Source organism: Carcharhinus amblyrhynchos, chromosome 11 (genome assembly GCF_965287045.1).
Source record: "Carcharhinus amblyrhynchos chromosome 11, sCarAmb.v2.hapA, whole genome shotgun sequence".
Classification (NCBI taxonomy): domain Eukaryota; kingdom Metazoa; phylum Chordata; class Chondrichthyes; order Carcharhiniformes; family Carcharhinidae; genus Carcharhinus; species Carcharhinus amblyrhynchos.
Genome location: NC_137334.1, coordinates 88249804 through 88263615, shown reverse-complemented (window position 1 = coordinate 88263615; position 13812 = coordinate 88249804). Strand labels below are relative to the sequence as shown.

Sequence of the window (13812 nt, the reverse complement as noted above, 5' to 3'; positions counted from 1 at the left end):
TGGCACCTTTCAGGACTGTATGCTCCAAAGCATTATTTACAATACAGGCAAATTTTATTTACTGTAACATATCCGTAAACTTGAAGCTTTCCATTTATCTGAAAGAACTTTTTGTTATGCTGTCAGCTTCAATATGCCCACCTTCCTCAAATGAATTGCCTTCATAGACCACTGCAGTCTGTACAGCAAAGATACACCCACAGTGCTGTTGCGGAGTGTTCCATTTTGACCCAGCGATGAAGGATCTATGATACACTTACAAGCCAGGATGGAGTGTGATTTGGAAGGCAACTTACAAATGGTGGTGTTCTTTGTTCCTTTTAGGTGCTAGCGATTGTGGGTTTGGAAGGTGCTAAAGCAGCAGCCTTGGCGAGTTGCTGCATTGAATCTTGTAGGTGGCACACACTATAGCCATGGCATGCCAGGGTTGGATAGAGTGCCAGTCGGATACTGTTGGAGCTGGCCTCATCTAGGCAAGTATCTGTTTTTTCTGGATGTAACTGAGTGGTTTGTCAAGCCACTTCAGAGGGCAGTAAAGACCGAGCACACTGGCATGGAACTAAAGTCATATCTGGTAGATCAGGTAAGGATGCATTTTTCCTTGCCCATTGGAAAAATTAGCCAACTGAATGGTCATGACAAAGCTGGCTTCACAGGGCTTTTAAAGATACCAGGTTTTAATGCATGTTCTAGTGCAAGCTTGATGAAGCTGGAACTTATGAGTACAAATATCAAATTAATTAATGAGGTAATTAGCACATTGTTGCAAGATGCCATTCTCATTAGAACATGGAAATTGTCTTTGGGAATAAAACTACAGATTTCAGATTGATGAGCAAGACAAGCCCTGGACGCAAACCCACCTGTGAAAATCTAACAAGTAGTCATTACGCACTCTAATTGGACTATTTGAGAGATTCAGAATTTACATTCATCAGTTATTAAACGTCAAATTAAGGAGGTTTATACAAATTTTCTTTAGATCTACTGAAAACAAGTGCAAAAAAGCAAAAAAACTGCTCTTCTGTGATCTGACTGCATAGTTTCTGGTTTATTAGACCAAACCTCTGATTGCTAATCTAGCCATTTAATCACTACATAACCTGTACCTGCCCTCTATAAAGCAATTCAGGCAATCAATATGCAGCTAGTCATGAGATGTTATTTTTAAGACTGGTTTCCTTTCTAATAAGACTCCAGATGTGAATATAGTCTTGTTGCACAGCTTAGCCTTTACAGAACAGAAGGGGGAACTTCAGCCCTTCCCAGCTGTGCCAGTTCTCTGCAGATGCAACTCAGCTAGTCCCATTCCCAGCCTTTTAACCATCGCACTGAAAATTCTCTCTTCCCATAATTATCCAATTCCCTTTTAGTCGCCATGCTTCACAAATTAAGATGTGTTTGCACAAAACTTAAGGTGTAGCACTCAATGTTGTGACCAGGATTTCAGTTAAGTACAAGAAAAACTCTATCCAAATTTGGGTAATAGGTAAAGAGTGTGTGGGGAGCTATAAAATGCTTGTGGTTACAGATATGCCACTGATGATGCAGATGGGAACAATGATAAAACATATATCGACACCAATACACTTTTAAAAAAAAAATCAAAAATACATTAATCCATCAATTTCAGGGTTAATTTTATAATTACTACAGCACTAAAGGAGGCCATTTGGCCCATTCTCTCTGCACCAGCTCTCCAAATGAGCATCATGACTTTATGCTGCTCCCCTGCATATTAAGTAATCATCGAATGCCATTTTGATTGCCTCAATTGAACCTGCCTCCACCACATTTCCAGGCAGCATATTCCAGACTTGAACCACTCGCTGTGTAAACAACTTCTCACATCATATTCACTTATTTTGCAAATCACTTCAAATCTGTGCCCTCTCGTTCTTGATCCGTTTACAGCATCTCCCCATCTACTCTGTCCAGCCCCCTCATGATTTTGAGTGTCTCTATCGAACCTAGTCTTAGTCTTCAATTATTTATCTCTAGGGTGTGGGTATCGCTGACTAGGCCAGCATTCATTGCCCATTCCTGTTGCTCAAAGTGATGTTGGTGAAAGCGATGGCCGAGATGGATCATTCACTCAGAACTTCTGGCTGAAGATTGTTGCAAATGCTTCAGCCTTACCTTTTGCGGTTGGCAAAGAGGAGCAGGGCTTCTCCATCATTGAGGATGGGGATATTTGTGGAGCCTCCTTCTCCAGTTGTTGAATTGTCCATCACCATTCATGACTGGATGTGGCAGCCTGCAGAGTTTAGATCTAATCCATTGGTTGTAGGATCACTTAGCTCTGTTTATTACTTGCTGTTTGACATGCAAACAGTCCTGTTGTAACTCCAACAGATTGGCAACTTATTTTTAGGCATGCCCACCTGCACACTTCATTGAACCAGTGTGGATCTCCTGGCTTGGTGGTAAAGGTAGAGTGGGAGATATACCATGAGGTTGTAGATTGTGGTGGAGTACAATTCTGCTGCTGCTGATGACCCATCGATATCCAATCTTGAGTTGCTGTATCTGTTTGAAGTCTATCCCATTTAGCACAGTGGTAGCACCACACGACACCAGGAAGGGTTTCCTGAATGTGAGTTCAACTTTTTAAGTTCAATTCAAATTCTCAAACTGCCATGGGAAGATTTGAGTTCATTCTCAGAATTATATACTGTTTATTTTTTAAACAAGGAAACTCATCCCAACTACGAAAAAGCATTGGCCAGCAGGATTGAGGAAAATCCCAAGGCTTTTATACAAATGTAAAGAGCAAGAGGGTAGCCAGGGAGAGGGTTGGCCCACTCAAGGACAAGGGAGGGAATCTATGTGTGGAGCCAGAGGAAATGGGCAAGGTATTAAATGAGTATTTTGTGTCAGTATTCACCAAAGAGAAGGAATTAGTGAATGATGAGTCTGGGAAAGGATGTGTAAATAGTTTGAGTCATGTTGAGATCAAAAAGGAGGTGGTATTATGGTTCTTGAGAAACATCAAGGTAGACAAGTCCCCAGGGCCTGATGGGATATACCCCAGAATACTGAGAGAGGCAAGGGAGGAAATTGTTGGGGCTTTGAGAGAAATCTTTGTATCCTCACTGACTACAGGGGAGGTCATGATGTGGATGTGCCGGCGTTGGACGGGGGTAAACACAGTAAAAAGTCTGACAACACCAGATTTTAGTCCAACCGATTTATTTGATAGTAAACTGTCTGTGCTTTATATGCTCTGTCCGAGGCCAGAACTCTCTATTCACCTGACGAAGAGGGAAACCTCGAAAGCTTGTGCATTTACTATCAAATAAATCGATTGGACTAAAGCCTGGTGTTGTCAGACTTTTTACAGGGGAGGTCCCAGAGGATTGGAGAATAGCCAATGTTGTTCCTTTGTTTAAAAAGGGTAGCAAGAATAATCCAGGTAGTTACAGGCCGTGAGTCTTACATCAGTGGTAAGGAAATTATTGAAGAGGATTCTTTGAGACAGGATTCATTCCCACTTGGAAATAAGTGGGCATATTCGTGAGAGGCAACATGGTTTTGTGAAGGGGAGGTTGTGTCTCACGAACTTGACTGAGTTTATCAAGGAAGTGACGAAGATGATTGATGAGGATAGGGCACTGGATGTTGTCTACACGGATTTCAGTAAAGTCTTTGACAAGATCCCTCATGGTAGACTGGTACAGAAGGCGAAACTGCATGGGACCAGAGGTGACCTGGCAAGGTGAATACAAAACTGGCTCGGTCAAAGAAGACAGAGGATAGCAGAGAAGGATGCGTTTCTGAATGGAGGGCTGTGACAAATGGCACAAAGGTCGGTGGATTTGCGAATAGCGATGAAGACCATCAGAGGATACAGATCAGTTGGAGACTTGGACAGAGAGATGGCAGATAGACTTTAATCCGGACAAATGCGAGATAATGTATTTTGGAAAGTCTAATACAGATAGGAAATATACAGTAAATGGCAGAACGCTTAAGAGTATGGATAGGCAAAGAGATCTGGGTGTACAGGTACAGAGGTCACTGAAAGTGGCAATGCAGGTGGAGAAGGCCGTCAAGAAGGTATAAGGCATGCTTGCCTTCATCGATCGGGACAATGAGTTTAAAAATTGTCAAGTCATGTTGCAGCTTTATAGAACCTTAGTTCGGCTGCACTTGGAATATAATGTCCAATTCTGGTTGCCACACTACCAGAAGGATGTGGAGGCTTTGAAGAGGGTTCAGAAAAGATTTACCAGGATGTTGCCTGGTATGGAAGGCATTAACTCTGAGGAGGGGTTAGAGAAACCTGATTTGTTCTCACTGGAATGACGGAGGTTGAGGGGCGACCTGATTGAAGTCTGCAAGATTGTGAGAGGCATGGACAGAATGGATAGTCAGAAGCTTTTTCACAGGGTGAAACAGTCACTTACAAGGGGACACAGGTTTAAGGTACGAGGGGGCAAGGTTTAAAGGAAATGTACAAGGCAGATGTTTTACACAGAGAGTAGTGGCTGCCTGGAACTTGTTGCTGGGGGAGGTAGTGAAAGCAGAAATGGTAGTGATTTTTAAGAGGCGTCTTGACAAATACATGAATAGGATGGGAAGAGAGAGATGTGGTCCCCAGAAGGGAAAGGGGTTTTAGTTAAGTCGGGCAGCATGTTCGGTGCAGACTTGGAGGGCCAAACAGTCTGTTCCTGTGCTGTAATTTTCTTTGCTCTTTGTACTTATTAAAAAGTTGGCCAAATATCCCTTTTGAGAAGAGAACTAAAAACCTATGAAGTGCAGGTCATCTGAGGCCAGAAAGATAAGAGTGAGCATTTCAGATTGAAGACACATCACCAACTTTCATATTTTCTTTCTGTCCAGCATTTGAAGTATTTTGATCTTTCACTGACGATGAAAAAGTTGCAGACTCGAAATGCTAACTTTGTTTCTTCAGATACAGACTTAACACACGTTAACATTTTCTGTTTTCCTCTGCCAGGATCTTGTTTCCTTTTGAGAGGATGTTGACTCAGACGCAGATAAGCTTGTGGACTGATGAAATAGCTCACTTGTTACATTGTCACTACTATGTCCCTCCCACCTCCACTTGTCAAAGTTTGCGGACAACCGACACGTATAACGGGAAAAAGTAGTGAAAAGCTCAAAAACGTTTGGGGCCAAATCACAGAAAGTTGACGGTGCACAAGCAGGCATTCTGTCCACCATTTGTGCACCAATTGTTTAAGACTCACCCAGTTTAATCCAACTTTACGGCACGAGGTGAGTAGCCCTACAGATTCCGACTTTTCAAGTACACATCAAAGTACTTTTTTACACAGTGAGAGTTTCCACCCCTATCACCCACTTCAAACAGTAACTTCCAAGTCCCCACCACCCCTCTGGGTGAAAAACAATCCCTCATTTCACTTTAACCAACTATTTTAAAACTTACATTGTTAATTTCTTTTAAAAAAGTTCCTTTAATAAAAGGGCCTTTCTTTTATTAATTGACTCAAGGCATTTGAGTCATTACAAATTATTACAAATATTTGCTTAAGGAAAACAGGTGACAAAATAACTTGACTTAAGTCAAACAATTGAACTACAAGGACATGTTGTGACAGGCCCCCCGGGGGGAGGGGCAGAACAGGCCTCTGAGAAGGGGGCATGGCACAGATCCCTTGCGGGGGGCAGAGCCCGGGGATTTGGCAGGGGGGGCAGAGCCCGGGGATTTGGCGGGGGGGGGGGCAGAGCCCAGGGATTTGGCGGGGGGGGGGCAGAGCCCAGGGATTTGGCGGGGGGGGGGGCAGAGCCCAGGGATTTGGCGGGGGGGGGGGGCAGAGCCCAGGGATTTGGCGGGGGGGTGGGACTGGGCAGAGCCTGGGGATTTGGCGGGGGGGGGGGGCTGGGACGGGGGCAGAGCCCGGGGATTTGGCGGGGGGGGGGGGGCTGGGACGGGGGCAGAGCCCGGGGATTTGGCAGGGGGAGGTGGGACGGGGGCAGAGCCCGGGGATTTGGCGGGGGGAGGTGGGACGGGGGCAGAGCCCGGGGATTTGGCGGGGGGAGGTGGGACGGGGGCAGAGCCCGGGGATTTGGCGGGGGGAGGTGGGACGGGGGCAGAGCCCGGGGATTTGGCGGGGGGGCAAAGCCCTGGGGAGGGGGTACACAGACCCCCGGGGTGGGGGGGGCTGTCGGCCAGCAGACCCCCGAGGGGGTGGGGTGGGCATCACAGACCCCCAGGGAGGGAAAGAGGGAGGGAGAGAGGAAAGGAGGAGGGGGGGGGGGGCGAGCAACACAGACCCCCAGGGAGGGAAGGAGAGGGGTGTGGGCAGCACAGACCCCCAGGGAGAGGCGGGGGAGCAGTAGCACAGATCCCCGACGTGTGGGGGGGGGGGGGGGGCGCCGCAGGCCCCCGAGAGTGGGGCAGAGAAACTGAAGCTTTGAATTGTAAAGATAAAATTACAAACAGTGGTTTTGCGGGTAAGTGATAAGAGCTGTAGTGGCAGCCGGATAGCAGCAGGATGTAGAAGCAGAGACACACACAGACCTCAACCACTTCCCCTCCCAACCCCAGAATAAAAACCTCTTCAACCAACTACCCCTTCCCCCCTTTACTACGACAACTATTTATTATTCCGCCCTTCTTTAATAAATGTCGCCTAACTGTTTCTCCCCTGAGGTAAAGGATAGGGGAACGGGGGTGGGAGCTCACCAGCAATAAGAAACAAACGCTTTGCAAAGTCCCAGCGCCTGGAGCCCTGCGCGCCGCCATCTTGCCACGGTGTCGGTTCGCACATGCGCAGTGTCGCAGCGGCCCCTATATATAGAGAACAGGCAGCCCCGCTGCACCCTGGGGGCTGTAGTCTCCCGTCCTGCCACTCGGGCCTCGGCTCTGGCAGGCGAGGACTACAGATCCCGTCTGGCCCCGCGCCGCCCGGGATAGGCGCATGCGTACTCACAGTCAGATGGTCGCTCCAAGGAGCTCCGACCAGTTGGTCTCTCTGAGCAGGAGCAGGGAGGGGGGAGCTGTTTACATAAATCAAAGAATTTGAGTGCTGGGCAAGACTGAGGGCACAATTATTGCCAGAAGGAATTTTTATACATTTTTTAATTTAACTGGTCTCATATTGTTGTGAAAGAAGCATTGAGTGCGAATGCCTATGTTATGTGTTTTTAACAAAGTCACCCCTTTGGCAGATGGGAATTGCAATGTCCCTGTGAAATGGTTCAGGCTGCGCTGCTGGTGAAAGAGCCATCACTTTGCTGATTAGTTCTTGTGGATACTGTAACCACAGCGGGCTGGAGAACCACTTCTTAAATACAATCCGGATTAAAGAGAGCCAGAAGGAGGGAAGACCTCAATTAATGAATTGATCGGGGCAACTATTCTTATGGTGAGCACAACTTTTGGGAAACCACGTTTTACAACTTGGGTGATTTTTGAAATACAAAAGTTTGGAAAGTTTTGCAAACTTTTATTGCAACTTCTAATTGACGCATGGTAGGACTTCGAGACAGAAAGGGCACTGATCGAAATAGCTGGTGTTTATTACTGATCAGTTACATTTGACCTCATCAAATCTTTTATTTAAAAAACATAATAGATGTATATATATTTTTTGGTAATCTTTTGCATGTTGTAGCTTCGGTGTGACATTTTAGCCATTGGAGGACGGATTGTTTTGTTTGATGGATTGGCTGGAGGGCTATTATGTTGGTGTTAATTCATCTCAGCATGTCTTTGTTTTCTTTTCGTGATATTGTCTTTTTTGAAATAAGATACACAATTAAAAACTGGCGTTTCTGATCATGCTGGCTTATCGCAGTGTTGTGAGTGGATGCAGCAGCCTGGGATCAAACGGGCATGATGGATTTAGTAGCGAAATCCGAATCCTCTTTCCACACACGCTCTGTTCAAACAAGCCATTGAAAGTTCTGCTGGATAACGGAGGGGAGGGGGCTGGGGTGGGGGTGAGCGCAAGGCTGCGACCGAAAAATAAACCTTATCCTATTGAAATAGTCCGGTTAATGAATTGGATTTGTATCCCTCCTTGTTTATTCGTGAAATGAATATCTTTGCAAAGGTCAGGGTTTTTTTTTCTTAAGCTGTTAGGGATGTGAAATCTAGTTGCTGCAGATGTTTTTTTTTGCGTGTGTTGCTGGGAGTGTGAGGAAACCTCGGTGTTGATGTGAAGGCGGTCTTGCCCCGGAGCGATTGAAAGTTGTGAGCTGGGAGCGGGTCCTGCAGAGGCTTGTGGCTGGGTCCTCTCTCTCCAATCCGCTGTATAGTGGGTCACATTTGGCTGGATGGAGCCGTTGCGCAGACCGAGGGTTTCTTTTTTTGTAATTAAAAAGAGAGAGAAGGCGAGACAACGATAGAAATGCTGTGCTGCATTTGCAATGTTGGAATAACATCACTTGCATCAGGAAGTCTGCAGGCAATTAAAACTTTATCCCACGCACCGACATAGCGAGGCTCCAGGTATTTTAGACGGAGGCGCAGAGATTATGGGCTCCAGTCTGACCTGTGATCATTAACGCGGGGACAATAATGTGATCTGTTGTCGAGTCCAGTTCCGTCATTCTGGCGTTCTCCAGTCTACCTGTGCACTTTGCACCTCCCGCAATTAAAGTGACAGCTCCTTGGCAATCAAGTCATGCTAATCAAGGCAACGCAACCTTCAGATACCCCTTTGAGCCGCATTGTGTAATAATTCCAAGTTTTAGGGCATGAATTAGAATTGATCAATTGACCCTTTCAAGTCCCAATATGAGTCGAAACCTGAATTCGTTATTAGCTCCTCCGTTGGATATACGAAATATATAGGAGTAATTAGTGTTTATTGTATGAATTAAATCTGTATGTGTGTATGTATATGTTTGTATGCGTGTGTGTTTGTATAAATGTGTGCGTATATTGTGTGTTTGTCTTTGTACATACGTATATTTGTATATATGTGTATATATGTTTGCATACATGTGTGCGCATATTGTATTTGTCTGTGTGTTTGTAGAAATGTGCCTGTGTGTTTGTAGAAATGTGTCTGTCTCTGTGTGTTTGTGTATATGTGTTTGTCTCTGTGTGTTTGTGTATATGTGTATGTGTTTGTCTCTGTGTGTTTGTATATATGTGTATATGTGCTTGTCTCTGTGTGTGTGTGTGTGCCTTGTTTAACGGGATTGGGGTAGCTTGCTATCTTCGCGTGACTGGCATACAACACACTGGAGGGTGGGGTGGGGTGGGGGGTCGCTCTTTCGGAATTTCGCCCACTGCCCTGACTCCAGTCCGCTTCCAAAGCAGTGCTAACTTCTGTTGGAAGTGGCTGGGGGAGAGAGTTAAGCCTCGTTTCTCCTCCTGCAGGATTGAGCAGCTTGATGTGTCCGCGATCCTCTCTTTCTCCCGCCGCCACGGGAGATGCGTTTTGGTTTTTTTTGGGGGGATAGTGAGTGCGAGTGGGGAGAAAGCGTTTGGCGTTTAATTCCTTCAGCAATGTATTTTCAAAGTATGCATGGCCCCCCCCCCCCCCCGCCCCAATTTACAGCACGGGTAGAGCACTGCCGGGGGGTGGGTTACATTTTTTTTAAAAAACTTGCTTTGTTGTAAATCTTACTCTAGTATTCGGAAACTCCGTTGGGCTGTAATACATTTACAGTAATAACTGGACTGCCCGTGCCTGGCTTGGTTCTGTTCGCAAGACTCCTCTTATTCGAAAGATTGTAGATTCCAGGGATTTGAGAATGTGGTCTAAATTGACAACCCAGTGTGTTGCTGAGAGAGAGAGAGAGCTGCATTCCCCTTATTCCAGTTCAGGTGGGTATAGAAGATCCCATCGCACTATAGAAAGAGCATGAACCCAGTGAGTGAATATGTAATCCCTCAACCATTGACTTTGTCTACACTTTCCCGCTACCTCAGAAAAGCAGCCGGCATAACTAAGGACCTCAGGCACTCTGCACATTCTCTCTTCCACCTGCTTCCTTTGGGAAAAAAGGTACAAAAGTCTGAGGTCACGTACCAACTGACTCAAGAACAGTTTCTTCCCGGCTGCAGTCAGCCTTTTGAATGGACTTAACGTTGCATTACGTTGATCTTTTTCTACATCTTAGCTATGACTGTAACACTACATTCTGCACTCTCGTTTCCTTCTCTACTAATGGTATGCTTTGCACAAGAAACAATACTTTCCACTGTATGTTGATACAGGTGACAATAATAAATCAAAAAATCAATGCCAGATTCACTAACTAATTGTAGGGAACTGGAGCAATGTTCAAAAGGCGTGTGCAGTGCTGTTGGGGAAGAGGGAGGGCAGAAGGCTCAGTGGGTAACACCCCCCAACCTGTGAGTGTGACTTCAAGTCCCACTGTAGGACTGGAGCACAAAATTCAAGGCTGACATCTCAGTGCAGTGCTGAGAGTGTGCAGCACTGTCAGTAGACCTGTCTTTGCGGTCAGAAATTAAGCTGATGTCCCTGTCTGACCTTTCAAGAGGCATTGAAGGTGAGTTCTCCCAGCTGGGTTAGGGTTAGTTCATAAAATATAGGAGCAGAAATAGGCCATTTGGCATTTTGATCATGGCTGATATGCTCCTCATCCCCATTTTCCTGCCTTCTCCCCATAGTCCTTTAATCCATTACCGATTAAAAATCTGCCTAACTCTTCAAATTTACACACTGACCCTGCATCCATTGCATTTTGGGATTGCGAATTGCACAGATTCACAACCCTTTGGGAGAACTAGTTTCTCCTCAACTCTGTTTTAAGTTTGCTTATCCTAAGATTATGACCTCTTGTCCTAGAATGTCCCAAAAGAGGAAGCATCTGCTCCAGGTCTACTTTATCCAAATCTTTTATCATCTTGTATACCTTAATTTGATCTCCCCTCGTTCTTCTAAATTCCAGAAAGTATAAGCCTAAACTGTTCAATCTCTCTTCATACAACAAACCCCTCATCTCTGGAGTCAATCTAATGCACTGTCCTGGCTAATATTTATTCATGATGCCAGCATTGGACTGGGATAAGCACAATCCCTGGTGTTGTGAGACTTCTTACTGTAATATTTATCCCTCAATAAACATCACAAGAACAAACCTCTCTGGTCATTGCTGTCTGTAGGAGCTTGCTATGCACGATTTGCATTTACATGGCACTTCCATGATGTCAGGGAATGCCAATGCAGCAGTCAGTTTTCACACAGCACATAATGTCATAATGATCAGAAAACCTGATTTTTTTTTAAATATCTGTGGCGAATACTCACGTTCTGACACCCAAAAGCTTGTCCACCATCTACAATATGAAGCTGCTGGTACTGGTCTGGGGTGAGTAAGAAATCTCACAACGCCGTGTTAAATTCTAACAGACTTATTTGGTAGCACAAGCTTTTGGAGCACTGTCCTTTCATCAGGTGAATCCAAATAAACCTGTTAGACTTTAACCTACTGTTGTGAAACTTCTTACTGCACCATCTACAAGGCACAAGTCAGGAGTGTGTTGGGATGCCCTTCATTTGCCTGGGTGAGTGCAGCTCCAACAACACTCAAAAAGCTCGACATAGAATCCCTACAGTACAGAAAGAGGCCATTGGGCCCATTGAATCTGCACCAACCACAATCCCACCTATTTACCCTGCTAATCCCCCTGGCACTAGGGTCAATTTAGCATGGCGAATCTATCTAACCCGCACATCTTTGGACTTGGGAGGAAACGGGAGCATCCAGAGGAAACCCACGAAGGCATGGGAAAAGTGTGCAAAGCCCACAAAGACAATGACCCAAGGCTAGAATTGAACCCAGGTCTCTGGCGCTGTGAGGCAGCAAGGATAACCACTGTGCCACCCCAAGACATGGTCCAGGACAAAGTAGCCCACTCGACTGGCACCCTTTCCACCATATTCACTACCCCCCAAACTGGTGCACCATGGCAGCAGTGTGTATCGTCTACAAGATACAATACACCAAGGTCACTTTGACAGCAACCTCTCCCATCTAGAAGGACAAGGGCAGCAAATGCCCAGGAATATCACTACCTGCAAATTCCATTCCAAGATTCTCACTATCCTGACTTAGAAATATTTTGGCTGTTCTTTCACTGTCATTGGATCAAAATGTTGGAACTCCTTCCCTAACAGCACTGTGCATGTACCTACACTGCATGGGCTGCAGAGGTTCAAGCAGGCAGCTCACCACCAGCTTCTCGAGGGCAATGGGCGAGGCGTGGCCCCGTGATATTATCAGTTTACTATCAATACAGAAACTCAGCTAATGTTCTGGGGATCCGGGTTCGAATCCCATCACGGCAAGTGGTGGAATTTGAGCTAAATAAAACATACCTGAAATTAAGAATCTACTGATTACCATGAAACCATTGTTGATTGTCAGAAAAACCTATCTGGATCATTAATGTCCTTGAGGGAAGGAAATCTGCCATCCTTACCTGGTCTGGCCTACATGTGAGTCCAAAGCCAAGCAATGTGGTTTAATCTCAATTGCCCTTTGAATAAGGGCAGCTAGGGATGGGCAATAAATGCTGGCCAGCCAGTGATGCCCATGTCCCATGAATGAATAAAAAAAATCAGGAAATGGGTCAATAAATGCTGTCTAGCCAGTGACACGCACATCCTTTGAACAAGTAAAAAAATGACAGCAGTGAGTACATGTTCAAATTATTTTGTTTGCTGTTAGGTATTGTGGGACCAAACTGAGTAGACAGGTACTTTATAAATGCTAGCCTTGCTTTTAGCTGAATAGCAGCCTGGGTATGATGGGCTGAATAGCCTCCCTCTCTGCTATAATATTCAATGATAACATGAATGATCTCATTGTTAACTCTGACACTTTGCTTTGCCAAATTGATTGGTTTGTTTGACAACAGAACAGTGACCACACAAGGCGAAAAATGTAATTTATTATTTGTGAGGTGCTTCAGGGGCACTCTGGGGTTGTGAAAGATGCTCTCCATTGATACAGTTTTTTTTTAAGCTGGGACATACTGGGTCAGTTTACAGATTCTAGTAGGTTCGGTTGAGAGAGGTTTGTGTGGCACTGACTGCCCTTTCCATGGTTGAGTTTTACATGTTGCTGTCATTCCGTGCTGGTGCTATTCTGAAAGGAGAAACGTGGTTTGAAGTACGTATAATTATCAAGTTAAACCTTGTTCTGACCTTCACATTTTGCCTGTTGTCTGGTGGTGTTGAAACACGTTTGGAGGGGCAGGGGAAAATTACTTGTGTTCTGTTTCTATTGAGATATCCCACCTGGTCTTAACCTCATTATAGGCTAAAGGGAATTTCAAAGTGTTAGAGACATTTTGTGCGATATCTTTAATTCCACATTTATGATAGATTTGCAGCTAAATTGCTTCAAAGCGTCAAGCATAGACTACAGTAAATAATACCAAGCTATCATACATCAAGGTAAAAAAAAATCCCATCTTCTCCTTTGGTGCAGACCTGGACTGTGAAGTCAAAGATTCAGATCAGTCTGGTATAAATGCTTTTATTCCTCTCCCTCGCTTTCATTTCTCTCTCTCTATTTCTCTTTTGCGCCTGCTCTCCGGGTAACTCTATCATTGCCAACCCAGGTTGTGAGTGAAGTTCCCACCCCAGAGACTGAGCACAAAACCTCCAGGCTAACACTCCCAGTGCAGTACTGAGGGAGTGCTGCACTGCCTTTGAGATGAGATGATAACCCAAGGCTCCCTCTACCCTTTTGAGTAGATGCAGGCGACTGGAAAGCACTATTTCAAAGAAGATTCTGGAAGTTCTCCTAAATGTCCAAACCAATATTTATCCCTCGGTCACTTTTCAAATCAAAAAGTCAGATTTTTATGGTTGTTATCACAATGCC

General features: G+C 45.2%; 2 protein-coding genes across 2 annotated transcripts in view; one reads left to right on the top strand and one right to left on the bottom strand.

Annotated features, from left to right (window-relative positions):
* The window catches only part of pdia5 (protein disulfide isomerase family A, member 5), a 136966-nt gene extending 130219 nt beyond the window's left edge, over positions 1-6747 (bottom strand). Inside the window, exon 1 of the mRNA XM_080199513.1 lies at positions 6677-6747. Within this exon, the coding sequence (XP_080055639.1) occupies positions 6677-6736 (60 nt within the window). The 5' untranslated portion in view covers positions 6737-6747. The remainder of the gene's footprint in view (positions 1-6676) is intronic.
* Positions 6748-7240: 493 nt separating this feature from the next.
* Positions 7241-13812, top strand: part of sema5ba (sema domain, seven thrombospondin repeats (type 1 and type 1-like), transmembrane domain (TM) and short cytoplasmic domain, (semaphorin) 5Ba) — a 278339-nt gene continuing 271767 nt past the window's right edge. The window contains exon 1 of the mRNA XM_080199511.1: positions 7241-7358. The gene's annotated coding sequence lies outside the window, so the exon portion shown is untranslated. The remainder of the gene's footprint in view (positions 7359-13812) is intronic.